This window comes from Anoplophora glabripennis, unplaced genomic scaffold, assembly GCF_000390285.2.
Source record: "Anoplophora glabripennis isolate ALB-LARVAE unplaced genomic scaffold, Agla_2.0 scaffold396, whole genome shotgun sequence".
NCBI lineage: Eukaryota > Metazoa > Arthropoda > Insecta > Coleoptera > Cerambycidae > Anoplophora > Anoplophora glabripennis.
The window spans coordinates 4,862-28,463 of record NW_019417435.1 but is presented as its reverse complement, the minus strand read 5'-3'; the positions used below and the strand labels follow the sequence as shown (position 1 = coordinate 28,463).

Below are 23,602 nucleotides of genomic sequence, written 5' to 3'. Positions count from 1 at the left end.
GGATCTGCGGCGTCGTGGTTGCACTGGGACTGGATTCTTGATTTTTTGGTTGCACCTGGGCAGCTGGCACGGCAACTAGAACGTAAATCGCCCTGACTTGATGGTTCTCTGTTGTCGGCACGTTGCTCTGGCATGGACTCTGGGTCGGTGGGGACAGCGACTCGGGAACGGTGGTCCTCTCTGGCCTTGTTCTCTCTGGGCTGAGTGTCTGTGGTCTCGTTTGGGTTTGTTACCAGGGCCATGTTGTGGCCTAGGTCTCTGGACTCGCTGTTGGCTCGGCTTTGGCTGCTGCAGGAGAGCTGACGATCGCTCTGACCTAATGGCTCTGCGTCTGCTGCGGTGGACCTTGGCTTAGGCTGTCTGCGGCTTGGACCTGGCTGTGGTGGCTCGACCGGGAGCGGTATGTCACCTTGACATTGTTGCTCTCTGGTAGCTGGCTGGTCTGGTTGTGGAGGTTGTAGTTGGTGGTTGTCCCCTGGGACTGGATCGTCATCCTCGGACTCGTCGCTTAGTTCGACGTCATCATTGCCCTGGGGCGCTGGTCGGAGGTCGTATATGTGGTGGAGTTGAGTTCGAGCGCCGTGTCGCCCGATTTTGTAGGTAACATCTCCCAAACGTCGTAGTACTCTGCCGGGGCCAGTCTAGACCGGGGCGAAAGCTTCTCGATTTGTTGGATGAGACCTCACCACGACTCGTGCGCTGACCTGGAATTCGGTGGATATTTGGGCGTCTGGTTTGTAGATCTTGGATGACAGCTCGTTCTGGTCATTGTTGTTGCTGTCTTGTCCGGAGTACGGATAATGCTTGGGGCAGATGTTGATCCCATCTCCGGCGTTGGTGTCCACGCATTAAAGCGCGAAGAACGTTGCCGGACACTTCGTGGTTCCGCCGCACAAGGTGTAGCGGGGTGTCGGCCTTGTTTGCGGCTGTAGCACGTTGCGTATGTCTGCCGTAAACGCACCAATGAGACGTTGTTCGCCTGTGGGTGGTTCCTGCCTTGGAGTGGAACGTTGTGCCGGTCCAAAAGACAATTAACTGTCTATTTCTGAATGTCTTTGTTGAATTGGTGGTGCATATCTATTTTCCATATCGATACCTGGTTGTGAGGTCCTTGTGGGCGCACTTGTCCACTCGGGGCCCTTAGTTGGGCGCCATGTCTACGCCTCCGTTTCCTAGTAGATTCTTGATACCCGATTTTTTCGAAGCCACGGCTAGTAAGACTCCTGGGGAGACGTAGAACTTCGTGTTGCTTTTTTTTTGTAAAAAAAATTCACAGAAACTTTCGGAAATGGTTTGATATGAAAATAATAGTCTGATTTACCGTGGTCCGAGAGTCAGTAGTCGATTCGTATTTATGTGACTGTCACTATCTTAATTTTATTGATGACTGATGACAGCGATGTCGCTGTGTTTTCGCTGTCTTCGATGATTTTGTATTTATTTTAAATTAGATTTATGCAAAGTTTCGAGTCCGGTGACAATATTTATTAAAATGACGCAAAAGTACAAAATTGCTAGATGCGGTTTCTTGCGTAACGAATTAGACTCGAAGCTCACCAGGCACTGTGTCTTGGCTAAAGAGCTGCATTTGCTACCAGTTCGTGTTCGATCGCCGGCAGGGCGAATCTCGGTTGAACGACTGCGGCGTGGTTGGGTCCAGGGACCAGGGGCACCTTGATTTGGCCCGCGGCGTTGGGAATTTTCCTTGATCTCGATCGCTCGGCCGTGGTTGGCGATCTGAAATCAAAAATTCAAAAGGGAAGCGAAAATTTTATTTCCCCCGTCCTTCGTCGGCGGTTATAGGGAGGCTGCGGCGCAGGACGCGGTTATCGTCCGCTGTCACAGGAGGTGGCTACGCCGGCTTGGTGTCGTCTTTGCGGCTCGACGTTACACCACCAAAAGGTGGGTGCAAATTTTCAGAAAGTCCGCGATTTTCTTAGGCGATTCGACGGGTATGGTGGACGTTTGGGTATCTTCGTACAATATGTTGAACGTCTTGCATGTTGCAGAAGACCGTTCGTCGCGGTTGGGGAGTTTCAGGCATGTTTTCGAAACATTCGCGAATTTTCATGTTTTATGGTTCGTTGGCAGATTCGAAACATGGGCGAAATCTGAAGTATAGCTCGCTTCCATTCCTACGACATTATCTTAATTGGGGTCGCACTTGCTTTGTTGCCTAAACAACAAAAGATAACATGCAAGTGTTGTACCTAAATGGGTAAAACAGTGGTTAATAAATCAATAAGTATATGCACTTAAACGAATTACGTCTAGAACATCCCAATTACAGGAATTGTCTGCGTATGGACAAAAATACATAAACGGAATTACTCGAAGTTATTTCTCCATTACTTCAAAAAGAGGATACTATGATGAGGTTAGCAGTCGCTCTCCATGAACGACTAAGTACTACTTTGGGATATTTAGCAACAGGAAGAGACTATGAAGATTTAAAATTCTCAACTCGTATCTCTGCTCAAGCCCTGGGAAGAATAATACCAGAATCTCTCGGCCTGTACTCACACCTCAGTCATACATGTTCTGACTTGTATGCGAAAAGCATAGCCGGAAGGTAAAATTTCCAGCGCTGGTAGTTTTTCGGGAGGCCGAAAGCTCAAGGCAGGCCTTCCGGGCCAATATACTAACGTTACGGTCTGCCATCCGGTAAACTCCGGAATATAAGAATGTTTTATATACCTACGATTCACTATCTCAACATTTTTTGCTATCCTAAGCACTATCCAGTGGCGAGTAGTAAAAAAAATTAAATTAAAAATAATTATATTGTCTCAAAATCTAAGACTTTCAAAAAATTTTGTAAATCTAAAATCTAAGGTTTATATATCGAAAAAAATAGACAAAAGTTATTTGATAAGTTTGATGTTGTGTTGTTAAAATTTCGGCAGTTGTTCCTGCGGCACTCTGTATATTAATATATCCTATATAATTTTGAAGATTGTTCAACAGATAAATAACTAAAAATACGAAACTTTAAGTGCCAGGTGGGTGCAAAATCGAGTTTATATATGTTTAGATACAAGTTTTATGTAACACGAAAAAACGCTGTAGCGGTGTCGCCCTCGACATCTACATAACGCCCTGTAGTTTTTTCAAGTGCTAGTACAAAAGCAGAAATCTATTTAGCAGTATTTGCAGAGTTGAATAAGATAAGTAAATTTAAATTTTGTATTATCGAAGTTATCTTAAAAAATTATGACTAATTGTTTCAGTATGTTTCATATGTCAAAAGTATTTTATTTGTTATTTAAAAATTGGCTGTGGTAAATATTTGTATACTATGTTTCACTTGGAAGTTTTATTGATTATAAACTGTGCCACCATGTATTCCTTCATAACACAAGATGGTTTCGCTGCGGCGCAGCTATACCGTTGAAATTAAATTAATTACCGACGTCTTAACGTCAGCCAATTTCTTTCAGCTCACTGAAGCTGCAAAAATACTTAGGAAAAAATAAATTCAATTAACTAAATTGAGAAAGACAGTAAATCTGTTCCGGTAATTTTATGGTTATATCCATTTTATATATAATTATGTCGCTAAGTAAATCTTCACAAATAATAATCAAAGTTTTATTGTTCCCAAATGTGACTAATCGAATACGAGGGATGTGTTTGGGAATAATAAATTTTATAGTTTGCACAGAAATGTAAAAATACACTAGAGAAACTAAAAGATAGAAGTACATCATAGATGGAGCGTTGGCAAACCGACTGCTACACCACGTTCACTAGTTAGGGAAGGAAGCTAAATCTGTGTTGAAATTCAAGAAGGTACTTTTGAGAGACTGTGGTGACCTGAGCTGCAGGGAAAACTATTGTCTTCACTGCTGTGGAACCTCGGATAAGTAGATGACTTGGTAAATTGAACAACAAGGGAAGGGAACATACAAGCAAGGTCTTGAATATTGCTCCATTATGAAAATATAAGCAAAAAGTAAATATGTCTCCCGAAATTAATCGTACCAACGTTTAGCTACACCCAAACTGCTGCATTTCTCAGAAGAATTAAAATATCTTGTTCATTTTAGATTATAAATATTTATTAGAAAACGGCAGCTAAACATATTAGCCAGATTGGTTCAGCGAAAAGCAATTTCTTTGCAAAAGCAAAGAAATTATGAGATGATTACTTGATAAATATTGCGCTGGCTAAACGTATCTCCCTAATCTAGAGAAGGATTACAGAGTCGCTTGTTTCTTAGTAGGTAAGAGAAACAACAGGAACCCCACCTACATAGAGAACCTATTAAAATCAGACTTGAAATTTGACTCCTTTTCGCTTCGTAATAGAGGAGAAGTGACTGTGATAGTCCCCTTCATGTTGTCGTATACATCAAAGGAAATTTATACAGACCTGGGTAGAATAATACAAAAAAATCATACCATGTGCTACCTAAATTCAATTTCTAGCTTGAAGTTGGAGGTGTGGAAATGGAGGTGTCATAAAAGGAGCATACTTGTAGCNCAAAAGCAAAGAAATTATGAGATGATTACTTGATAAATATTGCGCTGGCTAAACGTATCTCCCTAATCTAGAGAAGGATTACAGAGTCGCTTGTTTCTTAGTAGGTAAGAGAAACAACAGGAACCCCACCTACATAGAGAACCTATTAAAATCAGACTTGAAATTTGACTCCTTTTCGCTTCGTAATAGAGGAGAAGTGACTGTGATAGTCCCCTTCATGTTGTCGTATACATCAAAGGAAATTTATACAGACCTGGGTAGAATAATACAAAAAAATCATACCATGTGCTACCTAAATTCAATTTCTAGCTTGAAGTTGGAGGTGTGGAAATGGAGGTGTCATAAAAGGAGCATACTTGTAGCCAGCGATTCTCAAACTTTTCTCAACATGGAGCCCCTATCAGTCAAATATAGAAGGACGGAGCCTACCTTTCTAGTTTCGTCACAGATTGTTTCATGGTAGGTACTGCGTAGACGCCGCCGAGTTTTAAAAATACACGTGTCGAAATAACTAATACAGTTATTAAAAAATTTAAAATTATAACATTTTTGGAGCCCAGATAATTTTAACAGTATCCTACGTTCCCAGTGGAAGGAAGCGATACTTTTAAAATTTTTGGGGGAGGGGGGATCGGTGGCTTTGAGTAGTTTTAATATTAAGGATAATCAGTAACAACATAAATCTTTAGTTATTAGCTATTTACATATTTACAATGAGATTAATGTGACGAATGATGTACTTTGTTCGCACATATTTCTTTGATATTTGGCTTTATTGAAGAGAGTTGTAACTTTATATCTGGTTCAGCATCCAGCTAACCGCTGCCAGTTGGCACTGGCGGAGCCCCTCCATTCCTCCGGCGGAGCCGTGGGGCTCCACGGAGCACACTTTGAGAAACGCTGCTTGTAGCTATTAGTTGACATAGAAACATACCAAAGATCGAGCTGGATAGTGGAGTAGATACATTCAGTGAGGTGTTAAATTCTTTTCCGGAGGTGTGGAATACTGCATTTTGCAAGAGAAACTGATATAAGAATTTAAACAGGCAAATCTAGTACTCTTACAGACAGTCAGACGTATCTGAAAGCGAAGGCGAAGGTAAGACGTTTGTTAAAAACAAATTTTTCAAACGATAACTAACTGTTCGAAATGTGTGACATTTCAAAGCAATAATAAAAATTTATGTAATAAATAAGTATAGTTCAATTTGATTTAATACAACCTATGGTAATAAGTATAAAATGTAAAGTAAGTATAAAATTTTACTTAATACAAATATATACCCCTATTTATACACATTGTGTGTATTTCTACAAAGAAACTAAATTTATAAAGTGATAATTTTTGTGGGTTCTAATTAGCATGACTATCACAGCCTAGCTTATTTTGTGCATTACACCTGAACAGACCATATTTATTAATGTATTGATTTATTTATTATTATTCTTCAAGAGTGTCGATAAAGGACACTTTTCGAATAAAATTGAAGAATGTATCATCAAAAATATCGGGAGAGAATTTAAGAACGCAGTGTATAAAAGCTCTGAGAGAAACAATGGTAAATTATTGAAATGAAACGAATCAATAATATGAAAGTTATTTTAAGACCATTTATCAAGCTCTTTAATGGAAATGTTACTTAAAAGTGACTTTTACGCAACTAATCGCATACAAGAATGTCCGCTTAGAGAATTCACGGCTATTATTTTTTTTTGAGTTACAGCATACTACATTTTGTGCTGCTATGGACAAATATATTTGCATGAAATGAAAATTAAAAAGTAATTTACATGACACATGCACCATATTGTTCTTAATCGAGACGCAGATATCACATTTTCATATGTTAATGATCCTTTGTTACATTTATGTTTCATTATTGTTAATTGATGTACTATATTTACTTTCACTTGAACTAGGTATAGCCCAATTATCCAACATCAAATGTTCTGGTTTCTCATTGTAGAATTTTTTTGGCTACTTCTTTAGATAAACAGGAGGCAGGAGCCAGTAAACCCAGCTTTTGTCTCCCGTTATGATCCTTTGAATGAATGTTTCTCATCTTTGGATTGTTCAAGGAGTTGCCGACAAACGACCACATAATTTTTTTTCTACTGTTCGGTCATCAAACGAAGAACAAATTTTGCTGCAGCTTGATGCATGTTCAATGTTTCAGTCAAAATTTCATGGCATGACTCAATTGAGATGCTAACCTCTTCTGCAATTTCTCTGATCGGCGATTTGCACACACCAGATCTTTGACTTTCTGAACTTAGGAGTCAGCAGTCGAAGTCGAAAACCTTCCAAGTCGAGGATTATCGTCAATTGACTGACAACTACTTTTAAATTATGAAAACCATTCGTAACGTTGCGTACGACCCAGAGCATCATCTCCGTAAGCTTGTTTCAAAAGTTGAAACATTTCCGTGAAAGTTTGCCCAGTCTCTCGCACAATTTTATGTTGCATTGTTATTCCAGAAAAGCGTCACTAACACTTAAACATGTTGCACTCAAATCACCAAAACTAAATGAGATATCAACAATACAAGAACATGTGGCTACAGAGGAGGTTATGAGCAACGCAATACTGCCAACTGTATATCACTAAATATCTCCATTAGCGCGTAATTCAAAGAGTTCAGTATTTTCTGAACAGACCTAGTATTGACTGCTTTAATCGTATCTAATACAATATGGGTATCACTAATATAAAACCAGCTATAGAGGTCGCCTATTGTTTAGATCAGAGGTATTTAAAATCTATTTATTATACAGAATGTCCTCAAAAAAGGTATTGAATAGGAAAAACTCTTATTTTACATTTTATCGAAGAAAGTTACTCTTGTTAAAAAATTTTACTGGTTCTTAAATTAAGATTGGGATAGAAAAATTTTACATTTCTTGTACGGGGTGTTTAAAAAATTGAAAAACTTAAAATGGTACAAAAGTAAAGTGCATTTATTTGGAAAGATGTGGAAGTAAGCTACTAGGAAACGTTGTTCAAAAAAAGAAAAAAGCAGTCTCTAATACCAATTTTCGAAAAAATTATTCCAAATTAACAATTCACAAATTTTAAAAGTTTATTTACTCAAACACGCTGCAACCATATTGAGTACATGTTTTTAAACGGACAAGTAATTCATCTAAACTTCTTCTAATCTAATGATATTGAAGCAACAGCATCTCAAATCGCATCTGTTAATTGATCAGTATTTGAATCTATTAGAGGTATGCGATAAACAATTTGTTTCAGTCAACCCCATAGGAAAAAATACATTATTGTCAAATCTGGACTCCTAGGAGGCCACTCAATAGATCCGTGTCTCCCAACCCACAAACAAAAATCCAAACATTTTGCTTCATCACCGACTTCCAAAAAATGATTACAAACTGGCTTGTATGGATGTATCTTATTATGTTTTAATATCTTCTGAATTTGCAACTTTTTAACAAATTTGACATTTTCAGTTCTTCTTAATAATAATTTGGGATATTCCTCTACTGAATTTAATACCAACAAAGTGCTTGCATCATCTTCATTGTATCTATTTTTCATTCGGGTTATTCACAATACTGAGCCAGTCCTTAAAGACCTCAAAACTGTCTTATGGCAAGTAGCCTCCGGAACATACACATTTGGGAATTTTTCATTAAATTCCTGAATAACTTGGGGATAATATTTTTCGCCTTGCCCATAACATTGTACTAAGTAAATTTTTTGCTGTAAAGTAAGCATTTTAACCTGACAATGGCGATGGCTAATTAATTATATAAGTGAATTGGCAAATCAACTTGTCACTATCAACGCCTACTAGAACTAAATTGCATTGTTAATTTGGAATAATTTAATTTATAAAATATATATAATAAATTTAATGATTACAAATAAATAAAAGGCGGCCGATTTTTTAAAAAATTGGTATTAGAGCCTACCTTTTACTTTTGAACAACTTTTCCAAGTAACTTATTTCCATATCTTCACAAATAAGTGCACTTTACTTTGGTACTATTTAAACCCCGTACAAGAAATGTTAAATTTTTCTATCCCAATCTAACTTTAAGAACCAGCAAAAATTTTCATCAAGAGTAATTTTTATCGATAAAATGAAAAATAAGAAAGTTTTTCCTATTCAACACCTTTTCTGTGGACATACTGTATATTTGCGAATAAGTTGAAAATATAAAATCATTCTGTCATTAACATGAAGCACTTTATAGAGCCCCTAATTTATTCTAAAATGCGGTTATGCACGTATTCTGCCGAAGAAAACACATTTTATGATACCCACTATACTGTAATAAATTTAAATATTCAGTTTTAAAACTCTATAACAGCTGTTGTTCACAGATGCTATGCAACTAATGGTACTATTTTCTTTTACAGAAATTGGCCGTTTGGCAACTGGTACTGCACAGTGAGCAACTTTATTGCCAACGCAACCGTGGCAGCCAGCGTATTCACTCTAACTGGAATTTCCTGTGATAGGTCAGTACTTCCATAAATTTATATAATTTTGCTTTGAGTTCTATATCCGCCTTGTAAAAGCCATCTGTGATATTTGAATTTATTTCAACGTAATAATAAACGTTTCAGAAAGTTAATTAATCGATTTAACTGAAAATATACCTTCAATAAAGCTAAGTTTCACTTATTTATAATTGCTACTGTGATTTTGGCTAATGGAATATTATTTGTTAACACTTGTATTTAAATCCTGTATACATCAAAGGAATAGTAGCTAACAAATACAGGCACGTACACATACAGCGAACAAAGGATAATGAATGAATTCGGTGGGATTTTTTGTCGTTCGCAAAATTTCTTTTGTTGTGGACATTTTAACGAACCAAATACTAATGTGCCATTCACTTGGATTCGAAATGTAACCTTCCTACGTTTCGAAGATTCAAAGCACAATTTTTACTATCGCATACACTTCGTCTTTGGGTTAACTTCATTTGATGTAATGCCCCGTGGACGAACAACTTCTTTTGGTGGAGGTCTGTACTACACACATGTTAAGCATACTTTTCGTTTGTATGTAAACGCACCTATTGTATGGGTCATGTCATGTAATTAGTCTTTTTTAGAATATTTTTACGGTATGGTATCAGACTGTTAATAGCATATCGTGTAACAAGTGCGGAAAAGCACTAATTTCTTATAGCTGTTTTACAATGACAATTTATTGATGAATAAATTGACGAAGTTCTTCGTGAATTAATTCACGAATTTATTGGTAAACAGTGTGGTTTTACACTGCTATAGACTTTGTCAAGTTTTTTGACGCATGGATCAATTCTACCCAACGAATCAAAGAAGCAAATAAATTTTTAAAATGTCACCTTTCCACTCATAATTGTAGTGATACAACAGCGGTACCGTTTTGACACATATTATATAAATATTAGTGTTTGTAAGTAACAAATCAGTAAAAACAATGCAAAACTAGTACGACGCCACACAATTATTTACATATTCCAATAACATAACCTCATTACTGGCTGGAAATCTGTTGGGTTGGTACTTCCGAACTTCACGAAGAAATTGACGAAAATTAGAACATGTTCTAATTCTTCAAGAACTTGATGAATAAATTGATGAAGTTATTTGACAGCAGATTTGGTGCATTACACTTGTCCAATTTCTTGATGAAGCGACTTCATGAATTAATTGATCAATAAATTGTCAATGTAAAACAGCTATTACAAATTTGTTGTACACAATGCATCTTCTATGGTCACACTTTTTCAGGTACACATAAATTCGTACTTACTTAATTATTATAGAAAGTCATTTTTTGGTGGTAGCAACAGATTACACAGCTCCACAAAAGAATAATTCTGTACCAAAGACGTAAATACATAGATCTTGCTTATTTTTTGATGCTGAATCCGAATCCGCAGCCCAAAAAATGATTTGCTAGGTAATTTTTTATTAAACGCTAGAATATCCCCTAAAATAGGGTGAAATAGTAGTAAATAAATAGGGTGATGTAAAACATTATAATGAAAAGCAACAATTTGTAAATACTTTGAGAAAACATTTTAAAATAATATTTTGAACATTGGAAAAAAATATATACAAATTAAATCCACACTCACGCCTAGGAAATAACGAATGTTAGTGCGAAACAATGTGAAAACCATAGCCTTGTATTTTATACTAAATACGAGTAGGTATATAAATGTAGATTGATAGACCACATACCAAAAAAATATAATCTCAAATGGTTGGAAATCACCTACAGACCAGAGTCCAACTTATTCTTATTCTATTCCATATTTTTTCCTGAATTTTGTTACCGCGGCTTTTTGGGGTCACTGATCACGAATCTGAAGTCCTGAATAAAAGATGACGGCTCCAATACGGCGGATGTAAAAATCGAAAAAAAAATCAAAATTTGAAGATTATGGCTGAAACTTGTTACTCAGAGGTTTTCAAAGTTGCCAATAACGAATATATGGTTTTAATTCGGAGATTCTAAAATCCAAAATGGCGGAGTCGTTATGGCCGATTGAACAGTACCATAGAAATTGGTAATCACCGCCCAAAGAAATGCGGTATGAATATTTCAAAAGTTAAGTCATTTGCATAAAAATAGGCAAATGTATAAAAATGATAAATGAATAATATAAATTCGATTTGCAGTGTATTGTCTCTTTTAAATATTCTTACCAATCCCAGTAGGGAGTGATAACATCATACGCTTGAATGGGAAATGTAACACGTACAAAAAAATTGATTTTAGAGCTAAAAATATAAATTTGATCGTTCAAGTAGCAAACTGTCTCAACTAAATTCTAACTGGTATAGTCTTTCCGATATCAATTGAAGAACCAAGAGGTTGACAGTATGTATTAGGTTCGGTCGCTGACGCAACAACTCGGCATTTAAATATTTGAAAAACTTGTTCCCATATTTATTTAGCCATACCCATATACAGGTCTGGTCGAACTAAATGTGGAAGTGGTAGAAATGTATATGCCCAATTCAAGAATGCGAGCGCGGGCAAACGAAATCCAAGCACAGCTGCATTGGGCCACTGGGCAATAAATCTCAGCTGCTGACAAATTGCCCAGCAGTGCAGTGCAGCAATGCGGAATTTGGTGTGATTTAGGTAATTTTAATTCATTATAGGCACCTTCTATAATAATAATAATTAATCATTCATATTACAATTACGAAAGGGAGAAATAAGAGGAATATTTTGTGTACTAATATTATTACAACATGTCATTCTGGAGACCTTTTAAAAGGGAACAAAACGAAATTTACCATCATTATAATAAAATTGTTTGAGGACATAAATAATTAAAATACGTTGTTGGCCAAATGAACATATAATAAAAATTTTCTACACATTATATACAAATTATTATAATTTTTTACATTTAGCAGAAAACTTTTCTAGAGACGCCTATGAAAGTCATTAAATTAAGACATCACTTCAGACGTTACACTGTGTGTGTTTAAAGAATTTATGTTCTGTTTTATATTATACCTAGTTCTCTTTGTTTTTGTACCTATTTTTCTTAAATCGAAAATGTTTAAATTTATTCTATAATTCTGTTTTGGTTTATTTAATACATTTACCTCGTACTACCTACAATGTCATTCGAAACAAATAAGTAAATTCAGAAAATAGAACGTTATCTAGTAGAGTGGTTTCAACGAAGGGTCGAATAATTTGAATTAGAAGTTGGAAAGGTATGTTGAATATTAGGCTTTGAATAGGGAACTTTCACAATCCCATAATCCCTTTATCATCTATTTCATCAGTAGTTAACTTCTTGATTTCATCATGACAATATACGTCGAAAATCGTAATAATAAACATTCTTAATAATAATAAAGTAATAAAACAAAAATTTACTTAGTAAATAATTTTCATTATCCGCTCCATTCAGAAATGTATGCATTAAAACGCTTACGACTTCTTTGACTGATATCCAACCTGTTTCCTCAAATATGGAACTAATTTATAAATTTTTTTTGCGTCTATGTTTCCGTTGACAAGATTTTGTATTTTTCCTCTAAATATGCCGTATACTTTCATACTGCCATTTTGTTGTATCAGGGAGAAGAGTTGAAATAAAATTGGCCAATTAACTCCAGCTGCTATTTCTAGTAGATTACAATTTCCAATAAAAAATATCACACGTTTCACTTCAAATACAAATAATTCAAGAACTGTTGTGGCTCGAAAAATAGGAGGATAATAAGAAAATACGTTGCTTGGTTATTTTTAGCATATTAGGCCAGTCAAATTTTCGAAAATACCTCATTTTTGCCAAACTTTAATTCAGTAAACAAAGATACGTAAAAATTTGGAAAAATTCCGTAAAATTGAATGAACTACTTTACCCCAACTGAATATTAGGGCTTCATTTTCGAAATGACGTCCAAAGTTCGCAAAAACCAGTTTTTTCATTAAAAAAAAAATAAACATTTCATAAAAACGAACCCCTTGTTTAAGTCTTTATTTGTTTATAACTTTTGCAATTGTTTATGTGCGAATACGATTTTTATGCACATTTTTCTAGGCGTCATCGTCATCCCGAATCGAATGAGCTCTCAACCATCCCTTAACTCGAATTATCAGTATTTTTCACGGTTCTGAAGATGTTAACTAGCCTGTGGTTTCGAATAATAACTTTGAGTCGGCTACGGCTTGTCAAAACAGTTTTGTTCTCTCTTATCATTTTGTACACACAAATAACTATACTATGTAATATTTATTATCCATGATATTTAATAATAAGTAGAGCTAGGGACTCGGTCGGATGATCATAGCCGTCGCGTCGGCCTTTCTCTACAGCACACCGTACCAAACCGTTAATAACGGCAGCTATTGGCTTCGCATTTGCTTCGTGTATACGTGTTTTAATATTCTAATAATATCGAACTCGCCAAGGGGTAAAAAACGACCTTTCGCTGATAAAGTATGCAAATTTATTTATTTTTATTTATAACTACCTGTTTATTTATTTGTTTACGACGAACACGCCTATGACTAGCCGACGAAAACCCCGAGCCTTAATAATAAGCAATATAAAAGTAGCTACCGAAAAACATCTATTTCTATATCGAAACATGATTTCTTTTTTTTTAATGAAAGAAATTTCTGTTGAAATTTTGATCTGGCTTTGAGTTAAGAAAATTTATCGTAGAAGAAGAGAAAAAACTGACAAAACATAATTATAATTAGTTTGTTAACCAAATTTGCATAACGGTATTAGTAAGTCCATCTAGAAACTCAGCCGTGTCTTTCCAGCAGTAAGCTAACTTCATGATTATCCTTTGTCGTCCCCTTAAATCCTTGAACATATTCATCTAATATTAGATTTTACTAGATTTAGCAGGTCAGTGTTCTAATATTAATTAACTGAAAAAACACGGGAACAGTGAAATTTAGTTACTGTGTTATAAGGTGTTAACATAAATTAACAAATATTCTATTCACCACCTAGCACTTACAAATATCCACAACAGGTTATTCTTACAATATTGGTTATCCATAGAGTACACCATAGAGTACATCCTAATATTTCAGATGCAACTGAAATTTTAGATATTACGAATAAATTGCAAAAATACCAGAGAAATGAAAACGTGTTTTGAAATGTGCATTCGTTTTGCTTCATTTACCATGAGAGAAAGCAATTAATGTCATTTATAACTTAGCATTCCATATTTATTTGTCAGGAAAATCACTTCAGTTTGAATTATATTTCTTGGACATTTATATTTTATATAATCAAATTACCAAAAATTATGTACCAAAGTAAATTGGAGTATTAAAAGTGCGATTTTACTTTCTGAAATTAAAGACAAAGCATTACCTGACTTAGTAAAAAAATGTCTATAGGCTACAGAAATTGAACTGGAGGTAATTAAAAAAATTAACTCTATAAAGGACATTATGTTCGCCCTGTTTACTTTATCATGATATCAATTGGTGTAGTGCCATAAGAAAATTAAATATCGTCTACCACAAGGCAGTATATTAGGTACTATTTTATTTACAATATGCATTAATGATTGTTCGCTGAAAGTGATGACATTGTAACGCTTCATAAAGGCGGGTCATGGGCGGCTGAACTAAGGTAAATTGTATAAACTAGAATGCATCAAAAACTCGTTTGACTATGGACTATTAAGAGTTAATATAGAAAAAAGCAGCCCACTTTTTTCTTTGCTTGTTTTTTAGTTTCCACAGTTTAATTCTATAGACACTGAAATTCATGGACTGCTTCTACTATCTTACCTAAAGTAAATATAAAGTAAATATAAGAATATATCTTGGTTGTCACTTACTATGAAATGTACATACAGGATAAGAAGTGGATCTTATTTGTGGAAGGGCGAAATGGGCGGTGACTATTAGACGCCTTCATTATAGCCATCTTTCTCTATCGCACGGATTTCTATGACTTTCTTTATCGCTCTCACGTAACGTACGATGAACCATGGGGACTTTCCGTCCCTGTATAAACTACCTGTATATAGTAAAAAAATTACTATCCTTTTTATACGAATTCAAGTACGTGTGTATATTAGATAAACGCTGGATTAAGACTATTTTTACTATACCTACTATAGAATTTTGTCGTGACACGTATAGGTATTTAATATTTATCTGCTTTTCATGTATTCAATAAAACGGAAAACTGCCCAAGCTTCTACAAAATGAAATATTTTCACTTCATTTGCCGACATCCCAAACAATGCTACGTTTAGATTTACTGTGCTTTTAGGGAAATTGTCTGGTTGGCCTCAATGAAATCGTTGATTTGAAATTAAACATACAAAACTTCGTGGGTACATTAAATCACAAAATACGAATTTCTTTTCCTATACAGCTTTTGTAAAAATAAATATTTATATCCACATGATAATGATTCTGTATAACTTATTGAAGAAATAATTCTACATATTTTTTTAAATAATCATTTTTGTGGGCATCGTTATAAAAGCTGATTTATTTCTAATCAGTAATTTCCTTGATTTAACCTGATTGCAACTGGTATAAATTACGTCACCAAAATATCCCAAAATCCACAAAAGAGATACAGAATTAACTCATTTTCTCATTTTCCTAAATGTATTCAGTTTGATATAACAGTAGTTTCTTTTTGTCTTCGTCCTCAAAAAATGGAAAATTACTATGTATCTAAGGACAAAGACAGAAAAGATCTTTTTCCGGTTAACCGTTTGTTTCAGAATTATTTGACAAAATAATATTCAGGGATAACCATTTTGAAATTAAAAGATGAAGTATAATTATTTCGTGGGTTGTTTAAACATAGAAAAAATCTACGAGGAGCTTGTTTTGCAGGGCTCAGTGGCAGCTATAATTATTGAACGATTTCCGGACCAGTTGTCATGTCATCGGCTTAAACTTTGGAAGTCATGCGACGTTTGACCAAAAATTAACGGTAATTTTCAAATTATATCTTGCCTATCGAGATGCTTTTTTGTGTATTGGTAGCACTGTCAATGACGTAGGTACATGTCAATTTTTAGGCAGCTGACACACTTAGTTTGTGTTTAGCTAGCGAATGAGTAAGACTTACCTCAGTGTTTTTTGGGCGATTTTTTGTGTGGCAAAATGTCTGATCAGAGAATGTGTGTTAATAACGGAATTAAGTGCAGTAAAGCGTGAAAAATGTTAAAGAATTGCTTTCTTTAATGAGAATACTATATCACAGTCACGAGTTTATGATTGGTTAAAATATGAAGAGTCCTTCTAACCGTTTCCTTTAAGTACAATGGAATAATTAATCGCAATTTTTTACTGCCTGATTGCAGAGTTAACAAGTACTACTACCTACAAGTTTTGAGCAATTTGCGTGAGACAATCAGGAGAAAACAACAAGAACACGAGAAACAATTCGTGGATTTTGCACTACTACAACGCACCAGCGCATAGTGCTTTGCTTATCCAACGAAACACAACACTGTTCTGATACCGCAATCACTCTATTTTCCTGACATTACCCCTGTGACTTTTTCCTATTTTCCAAACTCAAAAGGGTACTCAATGCACAACGTTTTTCAACAAAAGTTGAGATAAAGGCAAAATCGAAAACCGTCCTCAAGATACCTAAAAAGGCGTTCCACCATTGATTCTCAAACTGCAAACTACGTTGGCATATGTATATAATGTCACAGGGGTGCTACTTTGAATGCGATAGGATACAAATTGAAGATGAATTTTCAATAAATACTTTCTAAGAAAGTTAATAATTTCCATTACTTTTTTATCAAACCTCGTATCTCTTTACTTCTTTAAATTTTCTTCTAAGGAAGAGGGAGATATGTCTCTAAAAATGCTAAGAAATCTAAGCCGATGACATGGCAACCAGTTCGGGAATTGTACAACCATTATAGGAGGAATTAAGTATTTAACAAACTTTAACTTTTCAGTATATTCTCGAAAAACCGGTGATAATCATTTGTTTTTTCTGCTCTATAGTAAAATTTTATCTCTATAAAATCGAAAAAGTTATTTTTGTATTAAAATACGATTATAAAAATGTTCAACCAGTCATTTTTTTTAATTAAAACACTAAACTAACTGAATTTACATGAAGCTTTTTACCAATAATTTGAACGTAAAATGCTTTGTGCATATCTACAAATATGTAAAAAACTGAAAGTCATTTTAATTTTGAATAGAACATGTGGTGTTGACATGTGGGCACAACTACTTAATAATTTATTGTAATATGTTCATTTTGTATTAAATTAAACATAAAATTATAAGAAGAAAAAGTAGAAGAATAAAAGGAATATCATTTCCAGCTAGAAATCAAATACCATATTTCGGTATTTTCAGATTTTACACAAAGTATAAGACACTATGTATTATATGAAAACATGCAACTTTGTGATGAATTTACTAAACCTAAAATTCAAATTTCTGAATCACGTGGTAACAAAATGACACCATTAGGGGACACTTACTCCAAAAACTAACATGTATGGATAGCTTTACTGCATAACCTTGGACTCCCTAGACGACATTTCTGCTCAGTGATTGCAGAACAGCAGTTCGAAGTACACCGTTTGGAGGTTATGACTGATTTATGAGTTTTACGTATGAGTGATCTTATTTTACGGCTTAAAGCATCGGGTGTCAAAAAGTGTGCATTCAGTTAAAGCAAGAAACATTATTCTCACTACAGTGTACCAGCATAGGGGCGTATTTAGCCAAAAGCATTTGTTTTTTAAAGTCGTTTGGAAAAGGTAAGAAAACAACTTTTGTAACAAATGTGGTTTGGGGCATGATGGGGTACTATATTTCTTGGGTACCCCATCTTGCCCCAATATTTCTCTTCCTAAGAAATCATATTGAAAAATTTATTACTAATTAAAAGATACATGAACTATTAAAATAGGTGTTTGTTTTCAGTACAATAGTTCGCAAATATAAAAAGAAAACATCGAGGGGAGAGTGGTCCAAAGAAAGTATGAAACAGACCGTTGAAAAAGTCTTAAACAAAGAAATGGGTTACCGCAAAGCGGCATTGCAATATTCAGTGCCACAAACAACGTTGGAAAGACACGTCAATGCGATTAAAACCAAAGGTGAAATGAACTTAGATTTACCGTTAGGGCCAATTACAACAGTGTTCAGTAAAAAAGAAGAAAATGAATTAGTCGAATATTTGAAAGAAATGGAAGCAAGGTTATTCGGACTTAGTACGCTGGAGCTGAGAAGTTTGGCCTATCAATTGGCCGTCAAAAATGGTAAGAAACACAGATTTAATACAACAGCCAAACTCGCTGGTGTCGATTGGGTCCAAGGGTTTTTAAAACGTCATTGTGACTTATCAATAAGAAAACCCTAAGCAACCTCAGCTGCCAGAGGTATGGGATTCAATAAGATCTCCGTTGCAAAATTTTATGAACTTTTGGGTGCTGTATTAGATAAATATAAGTTAGGGCCTGATAGGATTTACAGCTGTGATGAAACAGGCATCTCATCGGTTTCTAAAACAAAATCCAAGATAATTTCACGCAGGGGTAGGAAGCAAGTGGGATCATTATCGTCAGCTGAACGAGGACAAACAGTTACCGTCGAAATTTGTGTTAGCGCTGCAGGAAGCTATATGCCGCCAATGCTAATCTTCCCTCGCAAGCGCATGAAAGCTCAATTATTAAACAACTCGGCACGAGGAACAACTTCCCATTGTAATGCCAGCGGATGGATGACTACAGACGTATTTGTCTCTTGGTTCAAAAGTTTCATTCAATTCAGTAGAGCAAGCAAAGACAACCCTGTGCTGCTTTTACTCGACGGTCACGCTACTCACACCAAGAACATCGAGCTTATAGACGTTGCTAGAGAAAACGGCGTGGTTATAATCTGCTTCCCCCCTCACTGCACACATAGGCTTCAGCCACTAGATGTTTCTTTTATGAAGCCCCATCCACTGAAGGATGGGTTGCATGTCAGGTATGTCAAAGATGGTCCCACAATTCTTGCGCCGGGGTAGACGAAAGTGACCCTCTGGAAATCGGCCATAATTATATGCGATTTTTGTAAATAAACCCCATCTTACCCCGGGGGCTACCCCATCTTTCCCCGTGCCCGGGGCAAGATGGAATATTTGTCTGTTTATAAATTAATACATTTTTCAGTTTTTTGGTGTATGTTAAGCCGAATACTTTTATGCCTAAAGAGTTATGGATGTTATCCAAAGAATTTTTAGAATAAATTTTACTTTTCACTGATTGGTTTTATTTTTATTAATATAAATGCTTAGCGTTCCCGTCTTACCCCTGGTTCCCCTATATTAAATACTTCTTCGTGTTATTTAGAAATTTGGTTCCTCTAAGTTTAATTTACTTGTTTACCAATTTTAACATGGTACGACACAATTAGACAGAGGATAGAGTTACACGAAGAGTAAATAATTATTACGTCCCTAAAAATTTGTTGAACACTGATAACTCGTCTGAAAACCACATTTTAAGTGCCGTTATTCAATTTCGGTAAATTATAATGTAAATAAATATAAAAGAACGTCGAAAACCGCAAAATATCCCTAAAAGGATTTCTCAGCTTTCAGCTAATAATATCGAAAAAAATAATTTAGTTAATATTCACTTTTAATCTTTAACAATTTTTTTCCGCTCTTATTATTAATAATGTTAATAATAGAATGCTTTAAATTAGTTTATTTATGTATTTTTGATATACAGCGCATATAAGGGAATTGACTACCATTATTTTAATGGTGATAGATTGGTCTTATAATTATTTAACCGTTTCCTAAATATCATTTATTAGGTATATTAAAAAGTAGAACTTGGACAATATAGACAATTATGTTGCACTGCATTACAATGTGTACATATTCTGGTATTGCAAGGTAGCGTGTCTATTCGATAATCTCAATTATAAACATTTTTTATACTTTGTTCACTAATACCATACAGAATATAAAACGTCAAATAGAGTGTGCAGAATAAACATTAAAATATTATGAAAATGTGTTCATAAGTACAGTCCGTATGATACTTTTTGAAATAGAATTCCAAGAATCCTCCTGCGTCACTTTCTCGGAATTAACCGCATTTGACATCCGAGGTAGAAAAACATTAGCGGAATAGCGTTCACCGTAGCAGCTTGGAGTGGACACTGTGCTTTGCAGTTACGGAGCCTTGTTTCTTTGTAAGAGTATCATCCTGTGCATTTTCATTGTAATTCTTATTAAAATAAATCAATCGAGGAAGTGTATAATTATTATTTTAAGACAAGTTTTCCAAATGAAAGAAAAATACAATTAAAAAACGGTGTTTTAGCTGCTGCAGGAGTACTTATATTTTAACCACTATGAAGAGAATCTTAAGTGAAAGAGTCAAGTTACAAGCTTTACACAATGGTAATGGTGAAGTAATATTTAGTTCTTCTGAAAAACGCAAGAGAATATGTACACCAACCAACATATCAGAATGGGAACAAATGGATATTAGAAACAAGATTTATAATCTTACAATGCGGAAGAATGTCGAGTTACTCTGACACAATTACAAGAAAAATTAAGTGCGGAATACGATTTTCGTGAAACTTCCTATACTTACACCATTATTAAAAATTATTATTTAGGTGGAAGAAAACTAAGAACAATCGGCGAGTGCTAATAGAGAAGACCGATATTCGAGCTATAAGGTTGGACTATCTCGACAATTGCCTTTTTTAGATGAAACGTACATTCACGCTGTCCATACTAGTTCCAACAGTTGGACAGATAATACTAGTAAGGGTTTGCTATCGACCATAAAGTCAGTCGATTTTTTTCCCGCCAGTGGTTAAATGGGTTTTATTCCCAACTGTCTATTGATATTTCGGATACTACCACAACGACATGAACCCGCAAAATTATGAGAAGTGGCTTACAGAGAAGTTGATTCCAAATCTCCCACCGAATTGTGTTGAAGTAATTGATAGTGCACCATATCATTATGTAGAGATGTTTTAAAATCTTATGAGCTTTGACCTTCATATGCGCAGAAACATAATTCCGACCGTCGCCTAAATTATTCTACGTCCTAAAAACATTACACCTATTATTCACAGTCTCTCTCGAGCACTAGCGTAAACAAGCCTCTGATCCGATTACAAATATCATAATAAAATGCCCTATTCTTTATTATTTTAATTTAAACAATAAAAATATATATAACGAATTCGCCAGTTGACTTTATTGATGCCCGAGCGCCTTAGTTAATGTCTACTTGTAATAATGCACATGGTCTAGTTCTGAGTCAATGTTTTCACAACGTGCTTATTAGAAGAATTATGGGGATATGCCACGCCTTTCGCGCATTTCGCGGTTCATGAGATATTAAAACACCTCTACAATTATAGAAAGCACCTACTTGTAACTCAAGAAAAACAGATGTGGAAAATTATTGGTTAATAAGTAAAAACGTACTTTTTTCGCCGAATTTGCATAATCCACAGCTGTATGAAATTATTAAACACAATAAAAAACAACACTGTTTATAAACTCGATCGTCTATTCCAAGATAACGGGCACCATCCTAATTTAAAAGACAACGTAGCAAAGAAAAATACTTTATTTAAATTAGAATCTATGAAAACTCTGATAGAAGAAGAACTTTCATTAGTTACTGTTGAAGACTGATAAAATGTTGTCAATATGTTAAAGTTGTAGATAATTACTTGCACAACAATATTCGAGTTGATGTGGTAGAAGACTTGATTATAACAGCGTCTGATAGTCAAAGTTCTAGTAATGAAGATGATTTCGAAAATTAGTAGGTTACTTAAATACATATTTCTTTGTTTATTTCGTTTTTTGTACCAGCGTGTTTATAATTGTATTATATTCTATTTTATTTGTATCGCTTATTTGTGAAAGGATATAAGTCATGTAAGTACAATTTTGAGAAAATTAAAAAAATATGATGTTTACAGTTGTTATATATAGCAAAAGAAGGCTTTGGTAAAGGGATATCACTTTACTATGGCTTTTCTAATAGAATGCTTTACAATTTTTTCAACTTTACTTGCTAATTTATTAATTGATGCTTATCGTATTAGGTATATTTCATTAAACATTACTAAGTGAAAAGTGAAACGTACATACAAACCATTTAAATATCTTTATTTCTGTGGTGCGGTTTTAGATATCTATAGTAGTTACTATTTTACAAACAAAATACTAAACACCATCTTCGTTTCTTCTTTTCCGGTCGTAAGATATAAATCAGCGACTTGTGCCCTTTCATAATTAAACATACTATTCAGATCAAGAATATTTACGTCTGAACCTATGGTCTGAACAGTAGTTACATCAATCTAGTCGTTCTCGTTGTGTTGATACATTCATGTATGTTATAGTAGCCGTGGCTATGGATATGGGCCCAGCTTACAAACAATTTCAATACATCTATTCGTTGGAAATATTGTGACGCACTTTTCCTCGGTTCTCTCTCTATGGATCGTTCGGTGTAAATTTTTATTACTTTTAACTATGGTGTGTACACCCCCTGTAATTTAATTTTTCGGAAAGGTTTTATATTCCTCGGACTGGACTCTAAACGATGACGTTAGTTAATAATTTAAATATTCGGTTTTATTCTCGGGCGCCAGTTTCCCTAAATTTGACGTGGGGGAAACTCCACGTATCCCTTACCCTCGGTTTAGAGTAAAGTGCACAGGTAGCTACAGTGAAGAAAATTAATTCCAGGGGTCAATGAATTTCTTTTAGGAGAAAACGGCAGAGAGTTCGGCAGAGAGTAGTTTTCTCAGTGTAGTTTTATTTTAAATATGAAATTTAACGGGAGCTCTACAAAACGATATCAGCGTTTTTGCTGGTTCGGAATGTTATCGTTTTACCTCGACGGTGAAAGAAATAAACCTATTAAGTTTTACTAGATTTATTCACACAGGGAAAATATTAATACTTATTACAAATACATATAGTGTCAATTTTTATTCCTACCCACTACTAAACGACTGAAATTATTTACAAGTTTCTTAACAATAATTATATACAAATTCAGTGTGAAAGAGACAAAATTAAAAAGTTATGACTCTGGGTTTTTTACCATTTTACTTATCACCTTAGAAAAGAAATAAATATTTGCAAACGGGATCGAAATAAAATATTTATTACTCTACAATCGTAGACGGTTTTTATGTACAAAGGAAAAGGTGATTTTAGACGGTCTGATTAAAATATTTATAGACGTTTTTTACTGGTCCCCGCTGATTCTGAAAATAAACCAAAATTTATTCGGAATTATTTCGGATTTATTTTAAACAGGCGGGCGGTCAAATATCGGTATAATGGCCTAGCAAGCAATGCAAAATTAGTAAGCGGAATGCGGTAAGCGGTAAGCGATAGCAATAACCAGCGAAGAAAGCCCAAGCGGTGCAAGGCGGAAAGAAAGGATGGTGAAACGGGATCCGAAGTATCTCGCCTTACAATTCGTACTAGCCTTTAAGCTTTATACGTCCTGGTGGCCGATGGTGTCGGACTCTCTGTATACAACGCTTCTCGGTCTGATGGGTATACACGCCGACCAGGGAGAAGCGTACGTATACTATATGGAACGACCCGGAGAT

General features: G+C 34.9%; 1 protein-coding gene across 1 annotated transcript; it reads left to right on the top strand.

The window, feature by feature from the left end:
* Positions 1-2,369: 2,369 nt before the first annotated feature.
* On the top strand, positions 2,370-18,955 carry LOC111692338 (the record flags this gene model as incomplete). Its single annotated transcript, XM_023456294.1, has 3 exons — positions 2,370-2,572; positions 17,909-18,246; positions 18,427-18,955. Coding segments are annotated over exons 1-3 (1,070 nt in total), but the record flags the coding sequence as incomplete, so codon positions are not given.
* Positions 18,956-23,602: the final 4,647 nt, after the last annotated feature.